The following is a 27,718-nucleotide window of genomic DNA, read 5'->3' as shown; positions in this document are numbered from 1 at the left end:
TTTAGTATTGAAGTGTAAGCCATGAAAATATGTTCAAATCCTGGATTAGGATTAAGCATTAATCTTCTGACAGTTTTAGAACTAAGGGTAAAGAGGGCACAATGGTGGCCGGTGTAAGGTTAAAATGGTTACCTCAACAACAAGGATTCTCAACTTAATTGATGTACAATGGCTATGCCAAAAATAAAGCCATTGATACAATAAATTTGTTTTGCAATAAGTGTCCTATTCAATGGTTTTTAAAGAAATATTATTTTACATTTCAAGGGCACATAAAAGAAAATGGAAGCATATTTAAGATTTAGAAAACTGAAATCAAATAAAGCTCTTGAGGAGTATAAAGGAAACAGAAATGTGCTATAAGAAACCTTAGAATATTCTTGGAAAGTAGGATGAAGGAGAATGCAAAGGCATTTTATACATTTATTAGAAGCAAGAGGGTAACTAGGGAAAGGATAGATCCATTCATGGACAAAAGAGTGAACCTATGTATTGAACCAGAGGAATGAGGTAAGGTACTTTGCATTGGTATTCACTGGGGTGAAGGACGTGGATGATGCTAAGATTAGGGAGGTTTATGTTAATATTTGGAGCATGTCAATATTAATGAAATGGCGATATTCAGTAAATTGAAAAACATTAAGGTGGATAAGTCCCAGGACTTGATGGGATCTATCCTAGGTCACTGAAAGAGGCAAGGGAGAGATTGCTGGGAACTTTACAGAGATCTTTGAATCCTCTTCTGGTCCTTGGAGAGGTCCCAGAAGACTGGAGAATAGCCAATGTTGTTCTTTTATTTAATTATAACACAGATAATCCAAGAAATGATAGGCTGGCAAGCCTAAATCGATAGTTGGGAAATTACTGAAGAAGATTCTCAGGGATATGATTTACTCACATTTGGAAAATAATGAACTTATTAGGATCGTCGGCATGGCTTTATGCTGGGGAGGTCTTGTCTCACAATGTTGATAGAGATTTTGACAAAGTGACAAAAATGTTTGAGGATAGAGCAGTGGTTAGGCAGGTTCAGAAAATTATGTTGCACATTGTATACATTTTGCATGCAATATTCCCCATACTTACGGAAACCGGCCATTTGGTCCAACAAGTCCACACCAACCCTCTGAAGAGAAACCCACCCAGACCCACTGCTCTACCCTATATTTACCCCTGACTAATAACACTATGGGCAATTTAGCATGACCAATTCATCTGACCTGCACATCTTTGGACTGTGGGAAAACACCTGAGCAGCTGGAGGAAACCCACACAGACTCGGGGAGAATGTGCAAACTCCACACACAGACAGTCGCCCAAGGTGGGAAGCGAACCCAGGGCCCTGGTGCTGTGAGACAGCAGTGCTAACCATGCCATCCTGAGTTGTGGATAGTGAGGAAGGTTATCAAAGGATACAACAGGGTATAGATCAGCTGGACAGCTGGGCAGAGAAATGGCAGTTGGAATTTAATATGGACATGTGTGAGGTGATGCATTGTGGAAAGTATACAGATAATGTTAGGACTCTTAGGAGCAATGATATACAAAAGGATGTTGGGTGCAAGTCCATAGCTAGTTGACAGTGACAACACAAATGAATAAGGTGGTAAAGGTGGTGTACAGCTGATGAAAGGCTTATGCCTGAAACATCGATGCTCCTGCTTCTCGGATGCTGCTTGACTGCTGTGCTTTTCCGGTGTCACACTTTTCGATTCTGACTCTCCAGCATCTGCATTACCCACTTTCTCCTAGCACTGAATCTAAGAGTTGGTAAGTCATGTTGCAGCTGTAAACGACTTTAGTTGGGCCATACTTAGAGTATTGAGAGTGTGCAGTTCTGTCCCCACATGATAAAGGACATGAAGACTTTAGAGAGAATACAAAAGAGTTTTACGGACGTTCCTTAGAATTGAGTGTACTAGCTATAAAGTAGAGGTTGGACAGACTTGGATAGTTTTCAATAGAACATTGCAGGCTAAGGGATAACCTAATAGAAGCATACAAAATTATGAGTGGCATGAATTGGTTGGATAGTCAGTCTTTTTTCCAGGGTGAAAGTTTCAAATACCAGGGGGCATAGGTTTAAGGAGAGAAGGAGAAACATAAAGTAAGTTTTTTATTCCCCTACACAGAGTGGTAGATGCCTGGAACAGGCAAGGTGATAGACTGAGATGGACTGTGTACAAGCAGGCGGGATTTGGAACAAAGAATCTATACAGTGTGGAAACAGGGCATTTGGACCATAGAGTCCACACCGACCCTCCAAAAACCATCATCCCTACTCTATTCCTGTAACCCTCCACTTCCCATGGCGAATGCATTTACCTACACATTCCTGAAAACTATGGGTAATTTAGCCAATCAACCTACACATCTTTGGACTGTGGGAAGAAACCGGTGCACCCACAGGAAACCCACACAGATATAGGTAGAACGTGCAAACTCCACACAGACAGTTGCCCAAGGGTGGAATTGAACCTGGGTCTGAATCAACCTGGGTGCTGGCATCATAGTCAGCCAACATGAGGTGGGCCTGTTCCTGTGTTGTACTATTTGAAAAAAAATCTGAATAATGATTGGGTGATTACTCTTATTTTGCCATTTAACCTATTTTTCCAATCAACCTGTTCAGAGAAGGTATTGCCCACCTCTGGAGCAGGTGGGACTTGAATCTGGGCCTCTTGGTCCAGTGGTAGGGACACTGCCACTCTACAAGAAGAGGACTCCAATTACTCATTTTACTTGATTTTAACAAGTCAGCCAGTTGAACATCACAGAATGAGTTCCCTGATTGATGCTGTTAATCTGGTCCAATCAGTGAGCCCTGACTGACATATAAAAAGGGTGAGTTTGTCACTGGCCACCCGGGTGTTTTCCTATCTTCCTGGTGGTGGAAATTGAATAAAGATTCGTGCACTTTGTCTTCCACTGTGTCTCACACCTGCACACACACACCATGGGTGCTGGGGATAAAATAAGCACTACCGCACGTAGGTGATAGTGTGGGGGTTGAAATAAAAAAAAAAGATTAAAAAAAAGAAGAAAAAAAATATATAAACAGGATTCTAAAAAAAAATAAACAGGAGATTAAAGAAAAAAAAACTTAAAAAAAAAACAGGAGTGTTCACTTGCCACCCAGGTGTTTTCCTATCTTCCTGGTGGTGGAAATTGAATAAAGATTCATGCACTTTGTGTCTTTCACTGTAGAAAGAAAAAGAAAAAAAAAGAAAAAAAAAAATAAAATAAAAAGGGTGAGTTTGTCACTGGCCACCCGGGTGTTTTCCTACCTTCCTGGTGGTGGAAATTGAATAAAGATTTGTGCACTTTGTGTCTTTCACTGTGTCTCACACCTGCACACACACACACAATGGGTGCTGGGGAAAAAATAATCACTACCGCACTTCGGTAAAAAGAAAAAAAAAGGGTGAGTTTGTCACTGGCCACCCGGGTGTTTTCCTGTCTTCCTGGTGGTGGAATTTGAATAAAGATTCGTGCACTTTGTGTCTTTCACTATGTCTCACACCTGCACACGCACACCATGGGTACTGGGGGAAAAAAATAAGCTCTACCGCACTTAGGTGGTAGTGTGGGGGTTAAATTAAAAAAAAAAGCAAAAAAAAGAGGTTCCCCTTCACTGAAAGAAAAAAAACAGGAGTGCGTCACTGGCCACTCGGGTGTTTCCTTTCTTCCTGGTGATGGAAACCGAATAAAGATTAAAAAAAATGGTGAGTTTGTCACTGGCCACCCGGGTGTTTTCCTATCTTCCTGGTGGTGGAATTTGAATAAAGATTCGTGCACTTTGTGTCTTTCACTGTGTCTCACACCTGCACACACACACACACACACACACACCATGGGTGCTGGGGCAAAAAATAAGCACTACCACACTTAGGTGGTAGTGTGGGGGTTAAAAAAAATATATAACCAGGAGAGTCCCTTCGATGTGAAGGGCAGTGTTTGTCACTGGCCACCCGGGTGTTTTCCTATCTTCCTGGTCGTGGAAAAAAAAGAAAAAAAAAGGTGAGTTTGTCACTGGCCACCCGGGTGTTTTCCTATCTTCCTGGTGGTGGAATTTGAATAAAGATTCGTGCACTTTGTGTCTTTCACTGTGTCTCACACCTGCACACACACACCACGGGTGCTGGGGATAAAATAAGCACTACCGCACTTTGGCGGTAGTGTGGGGGTTAAAAAAAGGGTGAGTTTGTCACTAGCCACCCGGGTGTTTTCCTATCTTCCTGGTGGTGGAATTTGAATAAAGATTCGTGCACTTTGTGTCTTTCACTGTGTCTCACACCTGCACACACACACCATGGGTGCTGGGGAAAAAATAAGCACTACCGCACTTAGGTGGTAGTGCCTGGGTTAAATTATATAAAAAAAAAAGAAACAATGCACCTTTTCACTGTGTCTCACTAAAAAGAAAAAAAAGAAAAGAAAAAAGAAAAAAAGGAAAAGAAAAAAAAAGGGTGAGTGTCAGACTGACATTCTAGTGCCTTACTCTGTATGAGGCAGGACTACATTCAAGAACTGTTCATGTGTCAATAAAGGATGATTTGGTGACGTGATACCGGTCTCTATGGAGTTATTTTAGTATTTATGGATTCAGTTGTCATCAAAACACAGTGAATTTGAAGGAAATATAACCATCATCTGAACCATGCAATGAGATTAAAATTATTTTTATGTATTATTTTACGTTGTACATAAAGTAAGCTGGTGCAATTTCATTCCGCTTCTCATTTTCTCCTCTCTCAGCAGGTGCTTGATGTGTAATAACTGGAAGGCTTCTCGATGTTGACATATAATGAGATCTGTTCTGCGGGACTGATACAACTTCATTGCTCCAAATTTACTTACAAGTGATCTCTTGAAGATATATATAAAATCATTTTGAACTCTCCAATGGTGAGCTAACAACTGATAAAGACAATTTTGATGCAGAAAGGATAAAATACATACCTGCAAAGCACTGTTAAAATTCCTTGGAAAGGATTTTGTGGATGCCAGTTAAGTAGAATACCCTGTAGAGGTCCACTTTTAGAACACAGTAGATATTCTGGGCAAATTTTCAAAGGATCACACTGCATTGAACCCAACAACCAATCTTTCACCCGAGTCAGAGTATAATCAGGAGAAAATATTCGGAATGATGATCTTCGAGATGCAGCTACAGTGCCATAAAAATCTTCTACTGCATTGCCTACACAAACAATAAGATAAAAAAAAACAAAATTTCTGGTAATCTGCAGGAAAATGTCATGTAAAATGAAAGTAAATATTTTATTAAAATATACCAGTTATTCAAAGTTTGTGCAAAGATTTGTAGCTCGGGTGCTCGTTGTTGTGGTTCTGTTCGACCTGGACCCAATATACCAACCACTACAGCGGACAGCTGAAACTGACAACCGGAAGCGGCAGGGACAGACCACTATAAACACCGGAGGAAACATCAAAGAAGTGCTTCGCAGGAGGCTCCCGAGCACTGATGATGTCGCCCAGCCAGGGGACGAAACGTTTGCAACAAAACCTTCCAGCTCGGCGAACAGAACACACATATACCGGTTATTTTTAATCTACAACAGCTTAATCCAACAAACATATTTAAAGATCCATAAACTGCAAGAAGACTTTATCAGAAATATTTAGACAGATAGCAGAATGCTTAATCTGTCTAAGAGTATTGGGCACAGAGCATTCGGAAGAGAACAACTCAAACATTAGAAAACAATATTGCTGGGATCACAGGTACTGTTAAATTTAAAGGAAAATAAAATTTCAGCTCAGTGGTAAACTAAATTTTTCAGTATTCTTTATGAGCAAACTAATGGAAGTGACGACATCAATTTAAAAGATAGACCATTATAAGAATCTACATCCTGGCTAAAACAAAATTATATTTTAAAGAACTAAAATTGGACTTGCCTGAAGGCTTCTTCTTAAAGTTAATCTCAAAATAAAATTTTATTTCCTCAGATAACCCTCAAAAATGAAAAGAAACAGAGACATTCCAGGTAAAATATACTTATATTAGCTACATGTGAAGCTACACACACAGAAAATGTCGTCTGATTACTTTTGACAGGTGATTCAGGATTGGCCCACAACACCCCACAGTCCGAGATGCATTTCAGGTTTCATTCAAGGGAAAAAATGTCATATTCCAATAATTTCAAATCAGGAAACAGAAGTGAAAATACAAATGTTCATAACAATTATTATTAATAAATGTTCATCTTCATAACAAATTAATCCATGTTCTAATGATGAAACTCATCCATCATGACAATAAGTTTTCCTCTCTTCTACTTATTGCTCATCAGATGAATTATTGTACTTTAAAAGGCCATTCAGACTATGGTGCAAGCCTTTCAATTCAAGCAATTTCTTATAATTTCTTATTTTTTGCTTTTAATTCACATTGCCAGCAGCCACTGTTTCATTTACCGATCTAGATATAGACAAAGTGATCTTACAGAGTGACATGAGTTTTTCTATATCTTAGAATCTTTCTATATCTTTAGAATGTTTCCATTTCAGAAGGTGGGACAAAAGTCATACTCAAAAGAGTGAATTGGTATTGGCTTCCTTCTAAGGTAGAAGGATGCCACAGGATATTTTCTTCTGCAAAGTCAATGTTGAAGATCAGCAGGGGCGCAAAAATCTAAACTTTTTACTCTCTATACAGAAGCTGATTAACTGTTTGTTTCAGGAGTTATTTCTGTGGCCTTCACATATGGTAGATGACTAAGAATTTTTAGAAACTAGCCAGGATAATGGGCAGAGAAAGACACAAAAGATGGTAACTGATTCATGGTACTCTTCTATTATTCTTAGACTGGGAAATATTAGATCATCTTTGAACTTTGGGATGCAAGGTTCAACGGGTAGACGTTTTACCTGATGTCCTTGAATAGACCCCGCTTATAAAGAAGTTCAGTGTGGCAACTATTGGAGATATTGTGAAAACTAGGATGAAAATCAATATTCCCAGATACTTCAAATAGATAGACGTCTTTTCAGATTTAAACAATAGTATTGACCACAATACCATGGTTTGAAAAGGTGAAGAGAGAGATTTTCCTTATTGGTGTAAATAAAGCTGTGCAAACCAATCCCAACCATTACCCAAAAATAATTTTGACCAAAAGAAAGGAATGCAGAAGTAGGCCATTCGACCTTTCTATCCTCATATTCAATATGATTATGGTTGAGCATCCAACTCATTTGAACAAACACTATTGAAGAGAAGACAATCAACTAGAAATGGAGTGCTAAATCTTCATTACACTGACAAAATATTAAATGGATGTTAATGACATCCAGTTAATATCAAGATTTGTCATTGAATGGGAAAGACAGATTACCACAACTACACTGCAATTATTAATGTGTTGCAAAATATTTCATTTTGGCATAAACACAGTACAGCAGCTCTGTTCTAGGATCATCAGGTGCTGTTCAAATACTTTGCAAGTTAACTCACTGACTGACTTCAAAGACCAGTGTTGCTGTAATGAAATAAAAATGTCATAGGATCTATACTGTTCAGAGATGAAACTTTGTATAATTAAATTGATGGTACAAAACACACTGTTTTTATCACTACACAATCATGATAATACAGAAATCAACTACTGTTGAATCAAATTGTGTGCAATATTACAACTAAATTAATATTTAATGATATTAAATTTAGAAAAGCAAAGCAATATAACAGTGACTATAAAGTCAGAGTCAAACACTTCAATGAACTTGTGTGTGGATCAAGGAAAATGCAATGCATTTCTGTCTGATTCATTGTGGTAACATAGGACAGAAAATAATCTACAGCTTTGCAACAAAATGAATATGGCAGTAGCAGTTAGTGAAATGAAATACATATTCTTTCCGAAATATTTTCCCTTTCTGAAATGACAACAATGGAGATATCCACAATCAGTTACAGTTGTAGCTAGCAAAAAGAAAGATGGTTGTTGTTCTTTGAGGCTAATCATCCCAGCCTCACAATAGCTCTGTTGGATTGTTTCAGTCCAAACATCTTCAACTGCTTTGTCAATAACCTTCCCTTTATTGTAAGATGCTTGTTAGAACTTAGCTGGAGGATTGTGTACATATGTGGGTGCCATGGAAAGATCTGAATGCATTGGAAAGAGCGCAGATTCCCAGGAATGGGAAACTTCAGATAGGAGAATTGATTGAATAAGTTAGGACTGTTCTCGTTGGACAAAAGGTTAAAAGACAATTTGATAGAGTTTTTCAAAATATGAGTTTTGTCACAAAATCTGAATACAGTAGATATGGAAAAGACGCACGCACTCATAAAAGGAATGAGTGCACAAGGACATAGATTTAAAGTGACGTGCAAAAGAAGCAAAGGTGATTTAGAAAAAAATCTGTTTCACACAGCAAATAGTCAAGGTATAGAATGCACTGTCTAGAAATGTGGAGGAGGAAAATTCAATTGAGGCATTCAAGGTGGTACTGAATGATTATTTGGATAAAAAATAACTTGCAAGTGTATGGGGAGAGAGTAGTAAATTGCTACAAAGTAATGAAATTTAAGCTGAATGACCTTCTTCTGCGCCTTAGAACTACCAACAATCACTGAAAGATATCACTGATCCACAATTGAAATGGAACAACCAACCAAACACTGTACCCACATCTGCCACTTCCTCAGGAAGTACATTGTACACACGAACCACCCTCTCTATAAAAGAATTGTCTTTTATGTCTTTTTTAAATCTCTCTCCTCTCACCTCAAAAACGTGCTCCCTCGTCTTGAAATCCCTCATCCTAGGGAAAAGACATCTACAATTAACTCAATCTATACCTCTCATTAATTTATAAACTTCTATCAGGTTGCCTCTCAAGCTCCTATGCTCCAGAAAATAGTCCCAGGCTATCAAGCCTTTCTTCATAACTCAAATCTTCCAACTAAGGCAACATCCTCATAGATCTCTTCAGAACCTTTTCCAGCTTGATAATATCCTTCCTATAACTGAGCGACCAGAACTGGACACAGGTATTCTAGTAGAGGTCTCACCAATGTCCTGTACAACCTTAACATGACTTCCCAATTGTCAAAGGACTGAGCAATGAAGGCAAGGGTGCCAAACACCTTTTTAGCTACCCTGCCTATATGTGACGCAAACTTCAAAGAATTATGTACCTGCACTCCTAGGTCCCTCTGTTCAGCAACACCACCCAAGGCCCTACCACTAATTGTGTATGCCCTACTCCTTGTTTGTTGTAACAAAATTGAATACGTCGGATTTATCCCGATTGAACTCCATCTGTCATTTTTCAGCCCTTTGAGCCATGTGATCAAGATCCTTTTGTAATCTTAGAAAACCTTCTACACTGTTCATGTTGCCACCAATTTCAGTGTCAACCACAAACTAACCATGCTTTCTATACTCTCATCCAAATCATTTATATAAATGACAAACAAAAGAGGACCCAGAACAAATCCCTGTGGAATATCACCGATCACAGATCTCCAGTCGGAAAAACAACCCTTCAATATTACTATCTCTGCCATTAATCCAATTATGTATGCAATTGGCAAGCCCACCCTGAATCCCATGTGACCTAACTTTGTTAATTACTCTACCATGCAGAATCTTGTCTAAGACTTGACTAAGATCCAAATAACTAATTTCTACTGCACTGCCATCATCAATCTTTTTGGTAACTTCCTCAAATAACTCAAACAAGTTTGTGAGACATGATTTTCCTTGCACAAAATCATGATGACTATCCCAAATCAATTTTTGCCTCTCTTAAATGTCCATAAATCCTATCTTTTATAATCACTTCCAATAATTTACCCACAACCCACGTCAGACTCACAGGTCTACAGTTCCCAAGTTTCTCCTTGCAACCTTTCTTAAACAGATGTACAACATTAGCCACCCTTCAGTGATCAGGCACTTCACCCGTAGTTATAGATTATGCAAATATTTCTGCAAAGGGTCTCACAATTTCCTCTGTTACTTCTCACAATGTCCTGGGATACATTAGATCAGATCCCAGAGATTTAACAGACAATCAATTCTTCAATGTATAATTTCAGTTACATCACACTGCAAATTTTTGCTATAAATTCTGTGTTACGATCGAGCCCTCCACAATCACCTGATGAAGGAGCGTCGCTCCGAAAGCTAGTGTGCTTCCAATTAAACCTGTTGGACTATAACCTGGTGTTGTGTGATTTTTAACTGTGTACACCCCAGTCCAACACTGGCATCTCCGAATCAGAGATTTATCCACCTTTATATTTTTTAAGACCTCCCGAACATCCTCTTCTGTAATGTGAACTTGTTTTAAAATATCAAAGTTTATTTCTCTGCATTCTCTAGACTCCATTTCTTTCTCCGCAGTAAAATATGATGTAAATTATTCATTTAATACCCCTCCTATATCCCGAGGTTCAACATAAAGATGACCTCCTTGATTTTTAACAGGTCCCACCCGCTCTCTAGTTACCCTCTTGCTCTTGATGTATATGTCGAATCACTTTGGATTATTGCATGATGGAGTATTTTCTGGATGGATAGGACACCGATAAAACAAGAGATTTGACATGATCCAGGACAAAGCAGTCTAAAGTCAAAGAATCATAGAATCCCTAGAGTGCAAGTAGACGCAATCAGCCCAAGTCTGCATGACCATCCTAAGAGTATCCAGCCCAGATCCCCTATCTCCACAATCCTGTATTTACCATGGCTAATCCAACTAGCCCGCATATGGGGCAATTTAACAAGACTACTTGACTAACCACCTTGAGAGTATGCAAGAATACCGGAGCACCTAGTGGAAACTTAGACAATGTACAAACTCCATAGAGGTAGTTGCCCAAGGCTGGAATTGAATCTGGGTCCCTGGTGCAGTGTCACCGTGTTGGCCATGAATGAATGGTTCAATTGCTGGATGGAATGTCAACCAACACTTTATCAAAACCCCATCCACAATCTTAAATATTCATTATTTTACTACCAATGCATAATGGCAGCAGTGTGCACCATCTACAAGATCAAACCCATCATCTCCATCACATAGAAAGCCTTAAGGCAGCAGATACATGCAAAAACCATTACCTACAAGTCACCCTCCAAGCCACACCCCATCTTAACTTGTTACTATATCACCATTCCTTCACTGTTGCTGGAACAAAACCTTGGAACTCTTCTGCAGAGGTCCAAGACAGCAACTCACCGCAGCGGTCTAAATGTCAATACAGATTTGCAACAAACATATGCCTTGCCTTGCACCGACATGCCATAAAAGAGAAAAAGCTAAAGAGTATTCTGATGAACGATACTGTGCTCAGGTTCTATAGGCACTACCCTGGCTGAGACCTAGCTCAGGTTGTACAATAGTGTGTGAACCACAGACTTGAGAACATTGAACATTAATTCTGAACTAGCTTGGGCAGCAAGTCTAGAATTTTCAAACAAGTTGAATGCCCTTGACACTGTCCTACAGCTACTTTGTGACTACCCTTTCTCATATCCTGCTTCCTGTAAGGTCTCTATTCCATTCTTGTCGCTTATCCATCTCAGTAGTTCTGAAGATGTCACTGTACCTGTGTCTTGGTTTCTGCAAACCCAAAGCTTTCCATAAGTATAACTGACAAAATTCCATTCCATTTTCCTGTTCTCAGAATCACAAAAGGATTCCCAATGTCTTCATCCTCCATCTCACTAAGCCCCACATTCACAAGCACCTAAGTGTTACAGCTTAGAAAGAGGACATATGGCCCATTGTGTATGCATCGACTCTCTAAATGAGCATTATGAAATAGGGGCATTCTCCTAGCTTTTCTCCATACCCTTACAAATTGTTTCTACTTGAATGATCATCTACTGCCCTTTTGAATACCTCAACTGAACTTGCCTCCATTGCATTTCCAGACAATGCATTCCAGACCTGATTCATTCATTATGTGAAAAAGCTATTCTCACATGACATTTGCTTCTTTAACGATTCACTTGATTTTTTACATTCTTAATCCTTTTCTGAGAAAATGTTTCACCCAATCTACTCTATCCAGCCCAAGTAAAATTTTGAAAACTTCCATCACACATTTTCCATCTACTATGGAGGGATTTGAAAATACGCTTGTAGATCATGAGTCCAAATCTTGGAATTACTAGGCTAACAAAATGATCATAATGTACCACTAATTTTAGTTTCATGTAGGATTTCTCTAGTTATGCCTAGTGAGTTTTTCACAGGCTATTCTCTGCAAATCACCTCATAAGCTATCTGCCACATCCCTCTGGTGCCCCACTTGTGTTTCCTTCCACACAGCAATGGCAGAGGTATTTGCCAATGCTGAGACCATCTGAGATTCATGGCACTGGCACCAATTTTAGAGTCTAGCCAGGCACCAAGTAAAGCTGCCAAGAACTTTCCTTCATTGTACATGTTGTGGGAAAGGAAAGAGAAAGAAACAATTCTGAGGGCACACATGTTGCACGGCTGACAATTCATTCTAAATACAAGAACAGTTTACAAACATATTGCTATTTAAGAAATAAGCTACACCGGTTCATTCCTTAGTGTTATCCCAAGTTAGAATCCTGTCTAAGGGAATGCTACTTATCTAATGCCTAGTGTAGCCTCACATCCTCTCATTGCTCAGTGAAGGAGCATCACACATTGGAAAGCCTTCAAATGTTCGAAAAATTTCACTTTTATTTAGTAACTGCAAACGTGAAGAAATAAAATTTGCATTTACATCTGGGAATAGACAGGGAAGATTTGCCTTTCGGTCAACTATAAATTTACAGTCAATAAGTGATCACTGTGTCCAGCTCACATCTATTGAAATCAGGTGTTAATTAAGTTGTTTCTGGCTTGTTACACCTGACACTGCAATGCTCTATCATGCAGAAGGAGATGTTCCTCCTGTGCAATGTCCTTGTCTTCTTCCTCAGAAAATTGTTATCACTCTCCTACCTCTTCAGCCTACTCCAATTGTGCAGAGTACAGTATACTTTGTGTGGCACACATTGTCTGGATTGTACTGTAAGCTCCCATTGGACAAATCCAAGCATCAGAATCACATCTTCAGCAAGTCTATCATTTGCTCCACCATTAACCTGGTGGAATAATGAGAAGCATTGTATGTGATCAGTTTTAATTCTAAGGGGTTGTATAACAAAGTCATTACCCATGGTTTGATGAGAGTAGCCCTGGTCACCCAGTGACCGATCTTGTAAAGTCAGCCAGCTCTTGAAACAAAGTAGGAACACAGGGGTTCATAAGGATATAGGAATCATTGCAGGTCCCAGAATACCTGGCACAGACTTCTAAGATGTGGTAAAAATGTTCATAGGTAAATCAGCTGCATTATGATATGGCACTTTCAATATGACCTGTGCATAATCTATCACATCTTGCACCAAGAAGAAATCAGTTATGTTGTCAAAGCCTACTGACCTGGCTGCAGCATTAACCTCGTCATAAGGCAATGTGATGAATGATGTTATCTGGCACAGTTGGATAAAACTTTGTGTAATGTTACTAAATCCTCAGTCTGCAATGACACTTTGGCCTGCTCATCTGGAAGATATGGCATTGAGCAGAATAGATTGACTGTTTCCAAGTCCTAGCCTGGTATGAGAAGATGTCCTTAACTTATTGTTTCATGGCCCTTTCATTGGAAGCTGTCTCCCATCACCTGGCTGAGAGTGACTTCCTTTTGAGACATGTCTGTCTGGCTGAAGTGTATGCAATGTGTTTGCTTCATAAGCAGCTGGCAAATGCTGATGTATCACAGTGCTGTACAGCAACATGTTCACTCGCCTGACTGATAGCTGCTCACAGGCGCAGCAAGCTACTTAGTTTTGTACCTGCTCTAAGATGTAAGCCTTATACCTATGGTTGAGGGGAGGAAAGTACAAAAAGGCAAGGCAAGGTAGAAATGCTTTGAGCATCCAAGCATGCCCAAATTGAGTGAGTGATTAGAGAGCAAGTGAGGTGCCCATTGATACATCCAGTCCAATTCATGAATTGGGTGCCCCTGTGTGCAAAATGTCTTGGCAAGTGCACTGTAATATATGGTGGTGGTGTACAGCACTGAAGCACAGAACTGTACATTGCAGGTAGATTGGAGGTTTGCCATGATGATGCAGTGAGGCTGATATGTGTCCATTGCCTACCTCTCTAGGTAAGGGCTGCAGTAGTTGGTGCAATGGAGTAAGGCTTAAGTTGTTGGTGACTACTATCCAAGATGGATGGCAAGAGGAGCAAGTGGCAAGTTTGAGTCATGCGGTACCCGTGCTGAGGATCAAATATGATTTGCCTTTCCTAATTTCTCTTCAGCAAATAGGACATTATGAAAGTTATATTGTTGAGGTGAGATTAGGTATTAATAAGATGCTTATACATGCAAACAGACTTCTTCCTACTCACCAGCAAGAATCTGTCTTACAGTTCAAAACTTGGTTGCAGAATTTGACATTTTTTTCTCTATGTTGAGAATTTCATCATTATCAAGGTTGCCACATTTTCCAAACCAACTTGACATTGTTCATGTCATTCAGGGACTGGGAGGATTCTGGCCTTTGACTCTGATATCTCTGCCACCTATGACATGATCCCATTAATAAGCATAACTTTCCCTCTCCTTTCAATATTTCAAAGGGGCTACACCCTCTGCAATACCTTGGTCACTCCTTAATCATCTCCAATCATCTCTTCCTTTTTTCATGCATTTAGGAGATGTCATCCTTGCCCTTCTAATTCCGATATTTTCACTGTCTAAAGTTCCACGCAAACCTTTGAGGTTAAACAGTGATTTATTTGCATTTCTTTCAGTTTTGTGCATTGCATTCACTGCTCACAACATTGTCTCTTCCATACTGGGGGGCCAAAATGCAGATTGGGTGCTTTTTTTGTGAAACACCTCAGTTATAGCCACAAGTATGACCTTGAGCATCATGGCACCTATTGTTTTAGCTCTCTGCACCACTCTCAATCCGACCTTTTTTTCTCCAGCCCTTACGCAGTTTCAATAAAGCTCAACAGAGCTGAGAAAGAACACTATACCTTTTAATTAGCCTTCTGGCCTCAACATCTAATCAGATCATAATGCTGGTGCTCATTTTTATTTACACATTCTCTAGCCCCTCTTTTGTTTCTTTCTTATTCCATAACAATTTGCATTCACCTTGCACTATTGTCCATCATGTCAATGCATCTATCCTGTGTCCAACCCCCAAAATTATATTCTTACCCCACTTTCCCTGCCTTTGCACATGCTTAAATCCCTTACCATGTTCTGGGTTGACTAGAAGTCATCGACCTGAAAAATTAACACTTTTCCCCCGTTTTACTGATATTGCTAAGTATTTCCAGCATTTCCTGTTTTCTTTGAAATGATTTTCAGCATCTATAAGATTTTGCTTTTAAAACATGTGATGTCATTTTCAAGTTTGTCAGGAAAATTAAAATTTGTTTTAGATATGAAAATTATTGTAAGTTGGCTAATGGAATCGTATTGAAATCCCAGGTGCAATACTTAATTGTTTTATAAACATCTAATCAGTTTCTATTTTAAGATCAACCTTTTGAGAGACTCTATAATAAAATGTTCCCTATGTTCACAAAAATTTATTTTAAGTTAAAAACTAATATAGTTACCTGTACATAGCAAAGGATTCTGCAACAAGTTTATTGCATACTTTTCATTCCAGATGTCCTCCAGGTTTAAAGAAACTCTGCCACATGATATAATCTTCTCTCTGTTTGTTGATTCAGTTTTCTGAATAGGACCCATTGTACCATGTAGTAATACACAGCAATGAATATTATTGTATATCAGCAGCGGTGACAAGTCTGTGACAACTGTGATGGTCTGTGTATGATCTTTGTAAGTCCGAAAACACGGGTCTTCCTTATGGCTGCTCCTCAAAGCATGTATATCTTGCATCTCCAGTCTTGGTTTCTTCAGTGGAGGTTCTGATGGATATTGGTGAAATGATGCCAACACTGGGGATCTGCTTACCTTCAATACTTTACTTTGAGATTGAATCACTGGAGCAGCAGTAAAGTCATGATCCATCACCAGCGACAAACTCAGATAGTCAAAATTTCTGCAAAGAACAATACAAAGGTTTTGCATGGATTATCATTATAAACTAAGTTGAGACTACTAAAGGGTAACAATGCACATTAAGGTTCAAGAAATCAATCTACCTTAATTTTTCATTTGGATTGCCTACCTTTTAGTTCTCACTACTGTCTCTTATAACTGACTCAGATTTCTAATTTCATTTTAAGGTGTAGTTTCATGCAAAATACATTCTGGTTTCTTTGCACAGTCTCTCACCTGCACTACATAAAATTAGGAAGTTAATTGTTTGAGCAGGAATGAAATACAAAATGCAGCAAAAAGGTAACATCTCATCAATGAGAATTAGAGTCAGATTGTTTAAGACAGATGTCTGTTTTAAAAACAGCAGAGGATACAGGATCAGTTGTTAATTTTAAATCTGAGATGAATAAATTTTTGTTAAACAAAGATATTAAGGGGTATCCGCCAAAGGCACATTTAGGCCACAGATTAGCCGTGATCTCACTGAATACCGGAAAGGGCTTGAGGGGCTGAATGGTCTATTTTCATTCCTATCTTTAGTGATGTTACAATTGTGTAAAAATAACAAATACTGAAAATTCAGACTTTAACGCGATTGAGGAGCGAACACTCCAGAAACCTTCTACAATTAATCAGTCACTATTAATGTTACCCACATGATTATATATCCATGTAACAAAGTATTACGCTGAACAGTAAAGAAAAATGTGTTTATTCAATCATTTATTAGGCAGAGGGTGAACTTTAAATACTGCGACGTATTACATATTTATCAAGAGTTGTACCACTTCTAAAGTTAGAATTGTTCTCATCATCGTATGATTAAATCAATATAATTATTAAGTTCAAAAATTATAGCCGGTTTGGCAGCATCTGAGGAGCAGGAGAGTCGATGTTTTGAGCTAAGCTCTTCATCAGGAATGTGATTATGTTTATGCTTGAAATGTCGACTCACCTGCTCCTCAGATGCTGCCTGACCAGCTGTGCTTTTCCAGTGCCACACTTTTTGATTCTGACCTCCAGTATCTGCAGTCCTTACTTTCTCCTAGTTTAAAAATTATGCCAAAGATAAGCCCAAGATTTGTGAGTAATATTGTTGCTTTTACTATCTGTGATTGGACAGGATAAACAGAAAAATATGTATGATCTGGTAGCCATTACAGAGACATAGCTCCAAATTGACAAAAACTGGGACACAAATATTCAAGCATACATGATATTTAGAAAGGATAGGAAGCTGGGAAAAAATGAAAAAGGGGGCAATTCTGTTAGTTAAAGATGACATGTATAATAAAGAGGTATTACCTTAGTTCTGGAGATCACGATGCAGAATAGGGTTTAGTAGAAATGAGAAATACAAAATGGGAAGTTTGTTTGTAGTAGTGGTATGCACAGAGGAAACTTGATTATCCGAAGGACACAGGTGGGCAATTGAATTTCGTTTGGTTAATTGAATTTCGGATAATCAAATGCCAAATAACGTAGTTTAGCTGAGCATCGTGACCTTGCCGGATAATCCGATATTTAAATAACTGAACACCATTTAAATCGAGGTTCCTCTGTGGTTCTACTAAAAAGTAACCACACTGTAGGACAGCAACACTGGAAGAAATTATGGGGGCTTATAGGAAAAGTATGGTGATAAGTGTGGGCGATTAGAATTACATGTAGATGAACCAGATTGGCAAAGGTAGCCTGGAGGATGAGTTCATGGTGTGTTTTTAGAACTGTTGCTTATGAACAATGAGACTGGATTAATCAATGTGACTCTGATGATAATGTGATTGAATATCACAGTCATGGGGAGGGAGAAAAGAATGGATAGAAGATTTGAGTTTTAAATGCAAATAAGGGCAATTGTGAAGACATTTTGGGGCGGCACAGTGGCTCAGCGGTAGCACTGCTGCCTCACAGCACCAGGGACCCAGGTTCAATTCCCACCTTGGGTGACTGTGTGGGTTTCCACCGGGTGGTCCGGTTTCCTCCTACAATCCAAAGATGTACAGGTCAGGTGAATTGGCAATGCTAAATTGCCCGTAGTGTTAGGTGCATTAATCAGGGGTAAATATAGAGTAGGGGAATGGATCTGGGTGAGTTATTCTTCAGGGGGTCAGTGTTGGGCCGAAGGGCCCGTTTCCATACCGTGGGGAATCTTATCAATGACTTCAAAGTGTAAGCTTCCTATGTGACTCTGACGATAATGTGATTGAATATTACATTCATGGGGAGGAAGAAAAGAATGGATCGATAATTTGTGTTTTAAATGCAAATAAGGGCAATTGTGAAGACATGATGACAGAACTACCTGTATGAACTAGGGAATTAGATGATGGGATAAGTCAGCACAGATGCAGTTGCAGGCATTTAAAGAGATATTTCAGAATACTCAGAAGCAATACATTTTGACAACAGAGAAAGATCTCATAGAAAAAATTCACAAGTTGTGACTAATTAAGAAAGTTAAAGATAGAAGCAAAACTAAAGCGAAGTGTGTAGTTCATCAAATGTGATTGACAAGTCAGAAGATTGAGGAGAAAGTGAGGTCTGCAGATGCTGGAGATCAGAGCTGGAAATGTGTTGCTGGAAAAGCGCAGCAGGTCGGGCAGCATCCAGGGAACAGAAGAATCGACATTTCGGGCCCGAAACGTCGATTCTCCTGTTCCCTGGATGCTGCCCGACCTGCTGCGCTTTTCCAGCAACACATTTCCAAGTCAGAAGATTGGACATATCAAAGAACAGCAAATAATGACTAAAGAATTAATAAGGAGAGAGAACTTAAGAGTATAAGGGAAAGCTAATTGGAAATACATAATAAAAAAAAGAGTTTCTACACATGTTAAAAAAAAGTGAGTTTTGATCATCTGGAATGAGTATTCGGGAAATTAATAGTGGAAAATAAGGAAATATCTGGTGTGCTGGACAGATATTTTATGTCTGTTTTCACTGTAGACGTTAGAACTGACATCACAAGAGAAGGAGGAACTTAAAACAATAACATTCTTTAGGGCAAATGAACTGAGAAAATGATTAAAACTGATAGCTGAGAAGTTCCCGGATCCTGATGGATTTCCTCCTAAAGTCTTAACAAAAGAGGCTGCTGAAATAGCAGATGAAACGGTTGTAACTTTTCCAAACTTTCTCAATGTTGGCAAGATTCCATTGGATTAGAAAATAACAAATGTGATTCCTCAATGTGGGAGGGGGGGGAAGGGAGAGAAAAACAAGACATAATGTCTGAGAGAGACAGAGTGTGAGATGGAAATTACACGCCTGTTTTAGTTTAACATCAGTCATAGGCAAACTGCTGGAATCTTTTAATAAGGAAGATATAGCAGTATTTAGAAAATCTCAACAAAATCAGACAGTCAATTTGTTTTGGTGAGAGTTTTATGAAATCATGTTCCACTAATTTATTCTTTTTTTTAAGGAAGCAACAAGCAATGTGGACCAAGAGGAGCATGTGGGAGTAGATGTGCTATACTTGGATTCCTGAAGATGTTTAATAAAGTGGCATATTAAAGATTACTGCACAAAATAAGGCCTCAAGATATAGGGGATAACATAATAGAGTAGATTGAGGTTTGTTTAGTTAACAGTAAGCAGAGAGTAGACTTAAATAGGCCATTTTTGGGTTGACTGCATGTTATTTAAATAGAGGCACAGAGCAATCTAGATGTCCAGGAGCATGAATCACAAAGTTAACATGCAGTTATAAGTAATTAGGAAGACGAATGGAATGAAATATAAAAATATGGATATTTTGCTCATTACAAAGTGAATTGATGAGGCTACATCTGAAGTAGTGTATAGTTTTGGTCTCTTTATTTAAAAAAGGATGTAAATGCATTACGGCCAATACAGAGAAGGTTAATGTAACTGATAGCTAGAGTGGGAATGGTTACCATATGAGGAAATGTTAGATTAGCTAGCCTCCATCCACTGAAGTTTAGAAGAATAAGAGCTGATCTTATTGAGACATACAAGAGAGGCTCTTACAGGCTAGATACCGTAAGAATGTTTCCCCTGTGGAAGAATTAAAAATAGGAGGTCTTCTATTTGAAACAAAGTTAAGGAAAAATATTTCTCTCTGAGAGTCATGAGTCGTAGGAACTCTCTTCTGCAGAGTAGTAGAGGAAGAGTTATCCTTTTTGTTCAGGCAGAAGTATATACATTTTTGTTTGATACAGGAGCCAAACGTTATTCTGGATCAGCAGGAATGCAGAATTGAGTCCACAATCAGACCAGACACTATTTTACTGAATGATGTAGCAGGCTCAAGGGACAAACAGCTTACTCTTGCTTATAATTTGTGTGTTTGTACATGAATTATTGTTTTACAAAAATGAATAAAATCAGCAAATCTGCACCTGATGTGAATCACATAAAAATTGTAGACTTTAATATTTTTCTTTTGATTATTAATATTGCTTATTTTTCTATTTGGAAGTTCCATTTCATTAACCACTGGTAGCGTTCAACATTGGAACAAATGTGCCTTTGTTTTTGTCCAATTTACTTACAAGCTGACAGATTCAGATAATTGTATCCCCACGATCCAGCTGCTATCCACAATGCGTTGCCAGATCTTCTGTACTGGGTAGTTTAACACTTGACTGGTAGGACAAGCCTGCTCTACAAGAGGCCGTAGGTCCAGCTGCTCTTCATTCCAAAGAGAAACCAAACCTTCCTAAGAAAACACAAGGTTTTGATTACTAATTATTAGATTTAAATCCATTTGGGCTGAAGAGAATAATTTTATGCTATTTAAAAACACACAAAGGTAGACTATTAAATTTGAAATTTACACAAAATTGTTATATGTCAATTTACTGCTTCAGTCAAATGGAATTACAAAAAATTCTGAATTTAGTACTGCGATTTGTAATTTTTTTAATGTGATTTTTGACAAATATATTACAGGTACTATAATCAACATGACATACATTAGCACAAACTTGTTATGCATTAGTTCAAAGATTTGTCTGAGCAGTTAAATGTTACTAGTATTTACTAATGCCATACCTCCTCAGCTTGTGGCAAAGTAGACTGCTTTCCTTCAATAAGGCTTGTTAGAGCTTTGGTTGACTGAAGTAAAACTCTTTCTTTAGCTCTTAATAATTGTTGCAGTTCTTCAAGAGAGGCTAGGCCGAGCTGAAAGCAACGGATGAAAAATTAGGAGAGCAAAGGATTGCAACAGCTCAATGCCCAAAAACCATCATGGGTGAAAATTTTCCAGCATCTGAAGGATGTGCCAAATGACAAGAAAGTTAGGAAACTATGGAGAGAAATGTAGCAATCTCTGTAGTGCAGAATTGATAACAGGCAACTTTTAAAGCAGCACCTGTGGTCAACAATTCTCAAATGCATTCTAAGTGTCATTGACTAAACAAGGACATGGAGCTGCTTTCTTCTCATATTGCACTGCAAGCATTTAAAAACACGTTCTTATATGAAATGCTGTGTATTTTGAATGAGTTTGGGGGACGGAGGGGAGGGAGGCAAGACATTAGCAATCCTACTGCATTTATCATCTCCTATTGTACTTCCGTGATATGGCTTGTGCTGCATACATTGGACAAAGTCAGTTGGAGGTCCATACTGAGGCATGCCAGGGGCTTGCTTGTTGGAAATCTCCATGTCCTATTGTAGTGAGGCCTATATTAGAGCATTACCCCTCACTGGGTTTATGCGCTGGAAATCAAGACACACCACTCCCAGAGACATCACAAAAGTGAAACATTTTATTAACTATGGAAAAGTTCTGTAATTTAACTGGCTTTTGAACCCAGCATGGCCCAGATTCCTGTACTTAATAAAAATTGCTATTCATTCTAGGTAATCGTACTCTAGCTACAGATAACTGGTTATGAATCATCTGCACATTATTCTGCTCCTCTTATAAACTCCATCTTTTACACACACGCACAGGCAAAAGAACATAGGTGTTTGGACAAAGTGAAAGACTGGGAAGACAGCTCCAAGGTTCTGGAAATGATTCTTAAGATTCTCTTGCTTGTCAGAAAGCTGGATCTCAGTTAGCTTTCTCTAGGTGCTACTACCGGTTTACGAAGCACAGGGTGGCTTTTGAAATAACTTCACATAGTCTGGTATCCCCTCACCAAGTCATCCTTTATTTACACATGCATATTACTTTACAGTGGTCCGGTCTCTTCAGAGCAAGCTAACAGAACCTCTGGTACTGGGTGAAATAACTCCCCAGAGGCTGGTATCCTGTCACCAAGTCACCCTTTATTTACACAAGGAGAGTCCTTGATACTGATCCAGCTTCCTCAGAGCCAGCTCTCAGAGTGAGCAGAACCTCTGACACTCCTGTTTAATTTTTTTCTGCGGTAGTGCTTATATTTTCCTAAGTGTTGTGTGTGCAGGTGTGAGGCACAGTGAAAGACAACAGGTGTACAAATCTTTATTCAATTTCCACCACCAGGAAGAAAGGAAACACCCAAGTGGCCAGTGACAAGCAGTGCTCTTCTTAGAGGGCAATGCTGTGTGATCAAACAGTCCAGAGACACCCAGACTCTGACATAACCACGGAAGAGGGGCAGGCAATCGGCGCTAACATCCGGTTCACAGCCCACAACCATGTTTATATCTGTTAGCCAAGGCTTCCTGATTGGGCCAGATTAACAGCCGCTATCAGGGATCTCATATTCTATGAGGTCTACCTGGCTGCCCTCACTACAATCACGCTATCCTTCTCCCTTTAAGGCTTTTTTTTTTCTTGCAGCCTCTCCTGGAGCATTTTCATACTGGTACCAGTTCCTCTGACTCAGCCTCCAATATCGATGGCGTGCAGCCCGCAACTTGCACCCTGAACATCTCAAAATAAAAGCATTCTCTTCTTCAGGCAGTAAAAGTGTCGAACCAGTAACATTAACAGTATCCATCTCAGAATGAGAAGATTCCTTGATGCTGGATGGAGGGGGAGATCCCTCAGGTTCTGACAGCCTTTCCCTCTGTTCTGAGGTACTGCGTATGCTTTGCTCCTATCTTGTTTGCAAGTTTGCAGCTTTTATGTGATCCATCTGCTTGGTCACGACCTCCTCTTCTACTCAAACTTTGATCATCACGGGACTTGACCTTGCATCGACCATTCCTCTCACACAAGCACAATCATTTCAGTGTTTCAACATCCAAACACTGTCCCCGAAGTAAACGCGCTTAGAGGAGTTGTGTCCAGCACTAGCGTCCCTGGTGTCATTTCACTCTCCTGCACCCCCAGGTCCTGGAAAATCAGACTGGACCTGGAGTGAGTTTTCATCCCATCAGCAACTCTGTTGGAGCTATCCCTGTAGTTGCACGAGGGATGGTCCAATAATCAAATCGAAACCAAATAGTTTGGTATTGAGTGAAGCCGGAGGCTGTTTCTTTAAGCTTGCTTTCAAAGTTCGTACTGTTCTTTCCACCAGACCATTGGACGATGGATGGTATGGAGCTGTCCTTATATGCCATTCAACTTTAGGAAACACTCCAATTCCCTGCTAGTAAATGCTGACCAACAATTCTGTCAGTGTACAGATTATCTGGCATTCAATTAACTGATTGTCGGATAACCTGGCAAGATTGCAAGGTCCCGATGCTTGGCTAAACTACATTATCTGGCATTCGATTAATCGAACAAAATACTCCCCGCCTGTCTCTTTTGGATAATCGAGGTTCCTCTGTATTGCAAAAAAATGCTTGCAACCTTTCTACAGTTATCCTCATTTTTGACAAATGAATTCGATGCACATCCAACCACCTGAGTGGTTGTCCACAATGACTCAGAAGATTGAACCCATTAAAGGGCTGGCATAGTCCACCTGTAACCAGGTCCAGGGTTTACCCGGCTATGAATGTGAGGGAACTGGTGGTAGTAATTCTTGTCCTTGCTTAGCACTACCTCAGTCTGCATCCAATCCTGGCCACCAGACATAAAGTCTTGTCAATATCTTCATTTTGGACATCCCTGAATGATCCTGGTAGAGTTTAACCGGTATCTGGCAACAAACTTTGATCAGGTCAATCACTCTTGCTCCCCACAATAAAATGCCATTCTTTACGGTGATCTAGTCTTGCTAGGTCCAGAAATGTTTCAATTCTGGTTACGATGGCCCTTTTATTTTTCCCATCACCAGCAGCTGTTTTAGTTTTACAAGGGCCCCATCTTTTTACACCCACAGTCTTACACTGTCAGTGGTGACTGGAAGGATGTCCAGAAAGTTTAAAACCAGAATGGATTCTTCCAGTGGCTACACCATCTGCTATTGTTAGGCAGCTCAAAGCATCTGCATTTGCTAAATGGTGTCCCAAATGGTGTTCCAACTTGTAATTATGCACTTAGAATGAGAGCCCATTGTTGAATTCCATCTGAAAGTATGGGTGACACGGCCCTGTGTTCTTTGAGTAGTCCTAGTAGGGGTATGTGGTCTGCTATTACTACAAATTTATGTCCATAAAAGGTATTGGTGGGACTTAGTCAGACCAAAGATGACTGCCAAACCTTCCTTCTCTATCGGGGCAAGTTTGCACTATACATCAGACAAAATCTGGTAAGAATACGCAACTAGACGTTCTTCTCCAACCTGTGAGTCAACACCACCCGATACCACACAGGGAGGCATCACATGTCAGCATCACATCTCACTTAGGTCCATAATATATGAATACCTCAGACAATGATAGCTGCTTCTTCACTTCCCTAAAGGCTACAAGACCAATTCTTTTTTAATAGCAAATGTAAGGGTGCCAGGATGAAGGCCAGGTTACGTATGAACTTTCCGTAATAATTCACCAATCTAAGGAAAGACCTAAGCTCCGGTACAGAAATAGGAGCCAGGCACCTTTTGTGCCCTCACTTTATCTTTCAATGGGTGTAACCCGGTCTTGTCAACTCTGTAGTCCAAGTAAATCATTTGGGGTCCCTGGAAGATGCATATGCCCACCTTGAATAAACAGCTAGAGTCGATGTCCAAGTTTTCTACTTTCTCTTTATTGATTTTCACTGTTATTAGCGTGTCACCCAGATAAATGGTGACCTGGGGTAGACCTTGTTAAATGTAGTCCATCATCGCTGAAAATGGCACAGGCTGATGACATTGAAATGGCAGTCTCATATTTTGGTATAAACCATTAAAGGCATTAATTATAGTAAACTTCTGGAAATCCTTGTCTAACTGCAATTGCAGGTACACGAGACTCATGTCCAGCTTCGTGAAGACCAGCTCCCACCACCAACTTTTGCATATTAGTCCACTTTGCAAGAGACTGGGTATTTATCCAGCTGCGAGAAGTAGTTTACTGATTGTTTAAAATCCCCACATAAGAAAAAAAACAGTCCACTAGGCTTCACAATCGATATGACCGGTGCGAACCATCCCATAAACTGTACTGGTGTGATGATTCCTTCACTTTTCAGCCTCCTGATTTCTGCTTCTACTTTGGCATGTGAGGAAAATAGCACTGGACGGACCTCGCAGCATCATGGAATTGCTTCTGGTCAACTTGCAAAGTGGCCTTGGCTCCTTTGATGACACAGATTTCCCTGGTTCTCAAACTGCCAAGTAAAACTGGCAACATCTCAGAATTAGAGATGGCTTGGAGTCATATTCCTTCACAAATTAGTCAACTCTTAAAAGGTTTTAGTATCTGGTGCCTCAGGAAAAGTTAGGCTCCTCATAACCTAAAACTCTGCAGGCTGTCAGAAGAATTAGTCATTGCTTTTCATTTGCCCCAATATCATTTGCCCAGAAGAAAATGGTACATTCTTTTCAGATATTAAACAGACTCTTCAACGGCAGGATCAAATGACTCAACCTTCTCAAATAACTCAACCTTCTCAAATAACTGCTTGATGCCAGAAATACATACCCCAATTCAAAGACAACTGTTGGAGCGAATTTCTTCAGGAATGTTTTTTTTCTCTCGTCGCCACTGAAATAACTCCATATAGTCTGGTATCCTGTTACCAGGTCACCCTTTACTTACAGGTGCATAGTTTTTGACATTGGCCAGACCTCCTCAGAGCCAGCTCTCAGAGTGAACAGAACCTGACACTCCTGTTTATAGCTGTCAGCCAGGGCTCCCTGATTGGACCAGGGTAACAGCTCCAATCAGGGAACTCATTGTACCTCATCCACCTGGATGACCTTGTTATAATCATTACAGATGGTTCACTTTGATTTGACTTATTATTGTCACAAGTACCAAGATAGTGAACAGTGTTGTTTTCCCTGCTGCACAGGCAGATCGTACAATATGAAGAGCAGCAGGTAGCAGAACAACGTACAGAATACAGTGTTACACCCACCGAGAAGGTGCAGTGAAAGAGAAAGAAAGGCTTATGAATGCCTGACGTATAATTTAAAAGTCACAGTTTAAAGCAACTGAAAGATAAATTGCTTATCTTCAGGTTTCAAGTGCTTGTATTGCAAAAAACAGAGACAGCTCCAAAACTGTTGAGAGATGTGATATCTTTTCTGTATCTCATTCACAGCCCCAAGTTATTCAGCTTGAGAACCAACTGCATGGCTGTTGGCCTTATCATTGATAAATGATCACTAGCTCATAAACTAATCAGCCACTTGTTGGCAACGAAAGCACTAACTGTACATAAGCCCTCGAGTCCTGTTTGTCTACAACCATACTTAACAGTCTTTGCAAGTGAAGCAGCACTTCACCTGTATTTCCTCCAAACTTGTGTATTGTATTCACTGCACTCAATGTGGCCTACCATACATTTGGGAAACCAAATGCAGACTGGGTGACCTCTTCACAGAACACCTCCAACCTGTGTGCAAGCATGACTCTCACCTTCCCGTAGCCGGTCATTTTAACTCAACATCCTGCTCGCATACCCACATATCTGTCCTCAGCATGCTGCAGTGTTCCAGTGAATCACAGTACAAACTGGAGGAACAACATCTCATCTTCAGACTCGGCCACTTTACAGCCTTCTGGACTTAACACCTTCAAATTGTGAATTAACTCCCACTTCTTCCCTTTCATTTAGCTTGTTACATTATCATGTCCTCTTTGCCCCTCATCAGAGGGGGATAGTATTTATGCACCTTGTGGGAGGAACTGTAGAAATGGGGAACAAAATGCAGATGCACCAAGAATTAGAATCATTTCCCACGCCCTAGTTATTGCACAGATCTTATTAATTTCATATCTAATATGCCCAAGGTAGAACACCAGGAATTATGGCAGTGAGGATTCAAAAATTGGGACACAGGGCATTAAATCAAGGATCTCAACTGAAGGACCGGATACTACTGATGGCTTGACTTGTTGCCTTGGCAACCCCAAGATGGATCATGTTCATTATCGATGGGTACACAGCGTATTGGCAAAAGACAACACTACTCTATCAGCTACCTTTATCAAGGCCAAAGGCCAAAATGGGGGATCTGACGGGTTAGTTTAGTTAAGGGATTAAAGCTTTAGCCTTATAGTCAGTAATCAACAAGTTGGCAAATTAAAAGGTAAAGTCACTATTGTCCTACCAGACCACAGGTCTGCTCTCATAATGAGAAATGGCGGTGGTTTAACTTGACGTCACACCATGCCTTAAGCCGGGGGGGGGGGGGGGGGGGGGGGGGGGGG

The 27,718-nt window shown here is 39.7% G+C and overlaps 1 protein-coding gene across 6 annotated transcripts in view; it reads right to left on the bottom strand.

The window, feature by feature from the left end:
- Nucleotides 1–27,718, bottom strand: part of fancb (FA complementation group B) — a 49,283-nt gene that overhangs the window by 2,820 nt on the left and 18,745 nt on the right. For all 6 annotated transcript variants that reach the window (XM_043700558.1, XM_043700559.1, XM_043700562.1 and 3 more), the window contains 4 exons: nucleotides 21,137–21,265; nucleotides 20,635–20,801; nucleotides 15,661–16,112; nucleotides 4,963–5,203 (listed from right to left, as the gene is read on the bottom strand). In XM_043700558.1, the coding sequence (XP_043556493.1) occupies nucleotides 4,963–5,203; nucleotides 15,661–16,112; nucleotides 20,635–20,801; nucleotides 21,137–21,265 (989 nt within the window). The remainder of the gene's footprint in view (nucleotides 1–4,962; nucleotides 5,204–15,660; nucleotides 16,113–20,634; nucleotides 20,802–21,136; nucleotides 21,266–27,718) is intronic.

The sequence above is a fragment of the Chiloscyllium plagiosum genome, chromosome 12, assembly GCF_004010195.1.
Source record: "Chiloscyllium plagiosum isolate BGI_BamShark_2017 chromosome 12, ASM401019v2, whole genome shotgun sequence".
In the NCBI taxonomy this organism is placed as follows: domain Eukaryota; kingdom Metazoa; phylum Chordata; class Chondrichthyes; order Orectolobiformes; family Hemiscylliidae; genus Chiloscyllium; species Chiloscyllium plagiosum.
The sequence above is the reverse complement of the archived record's forward strand: the minus strand, read 5'-3'. Positions and strand labels throughout refer to the sequence as shown.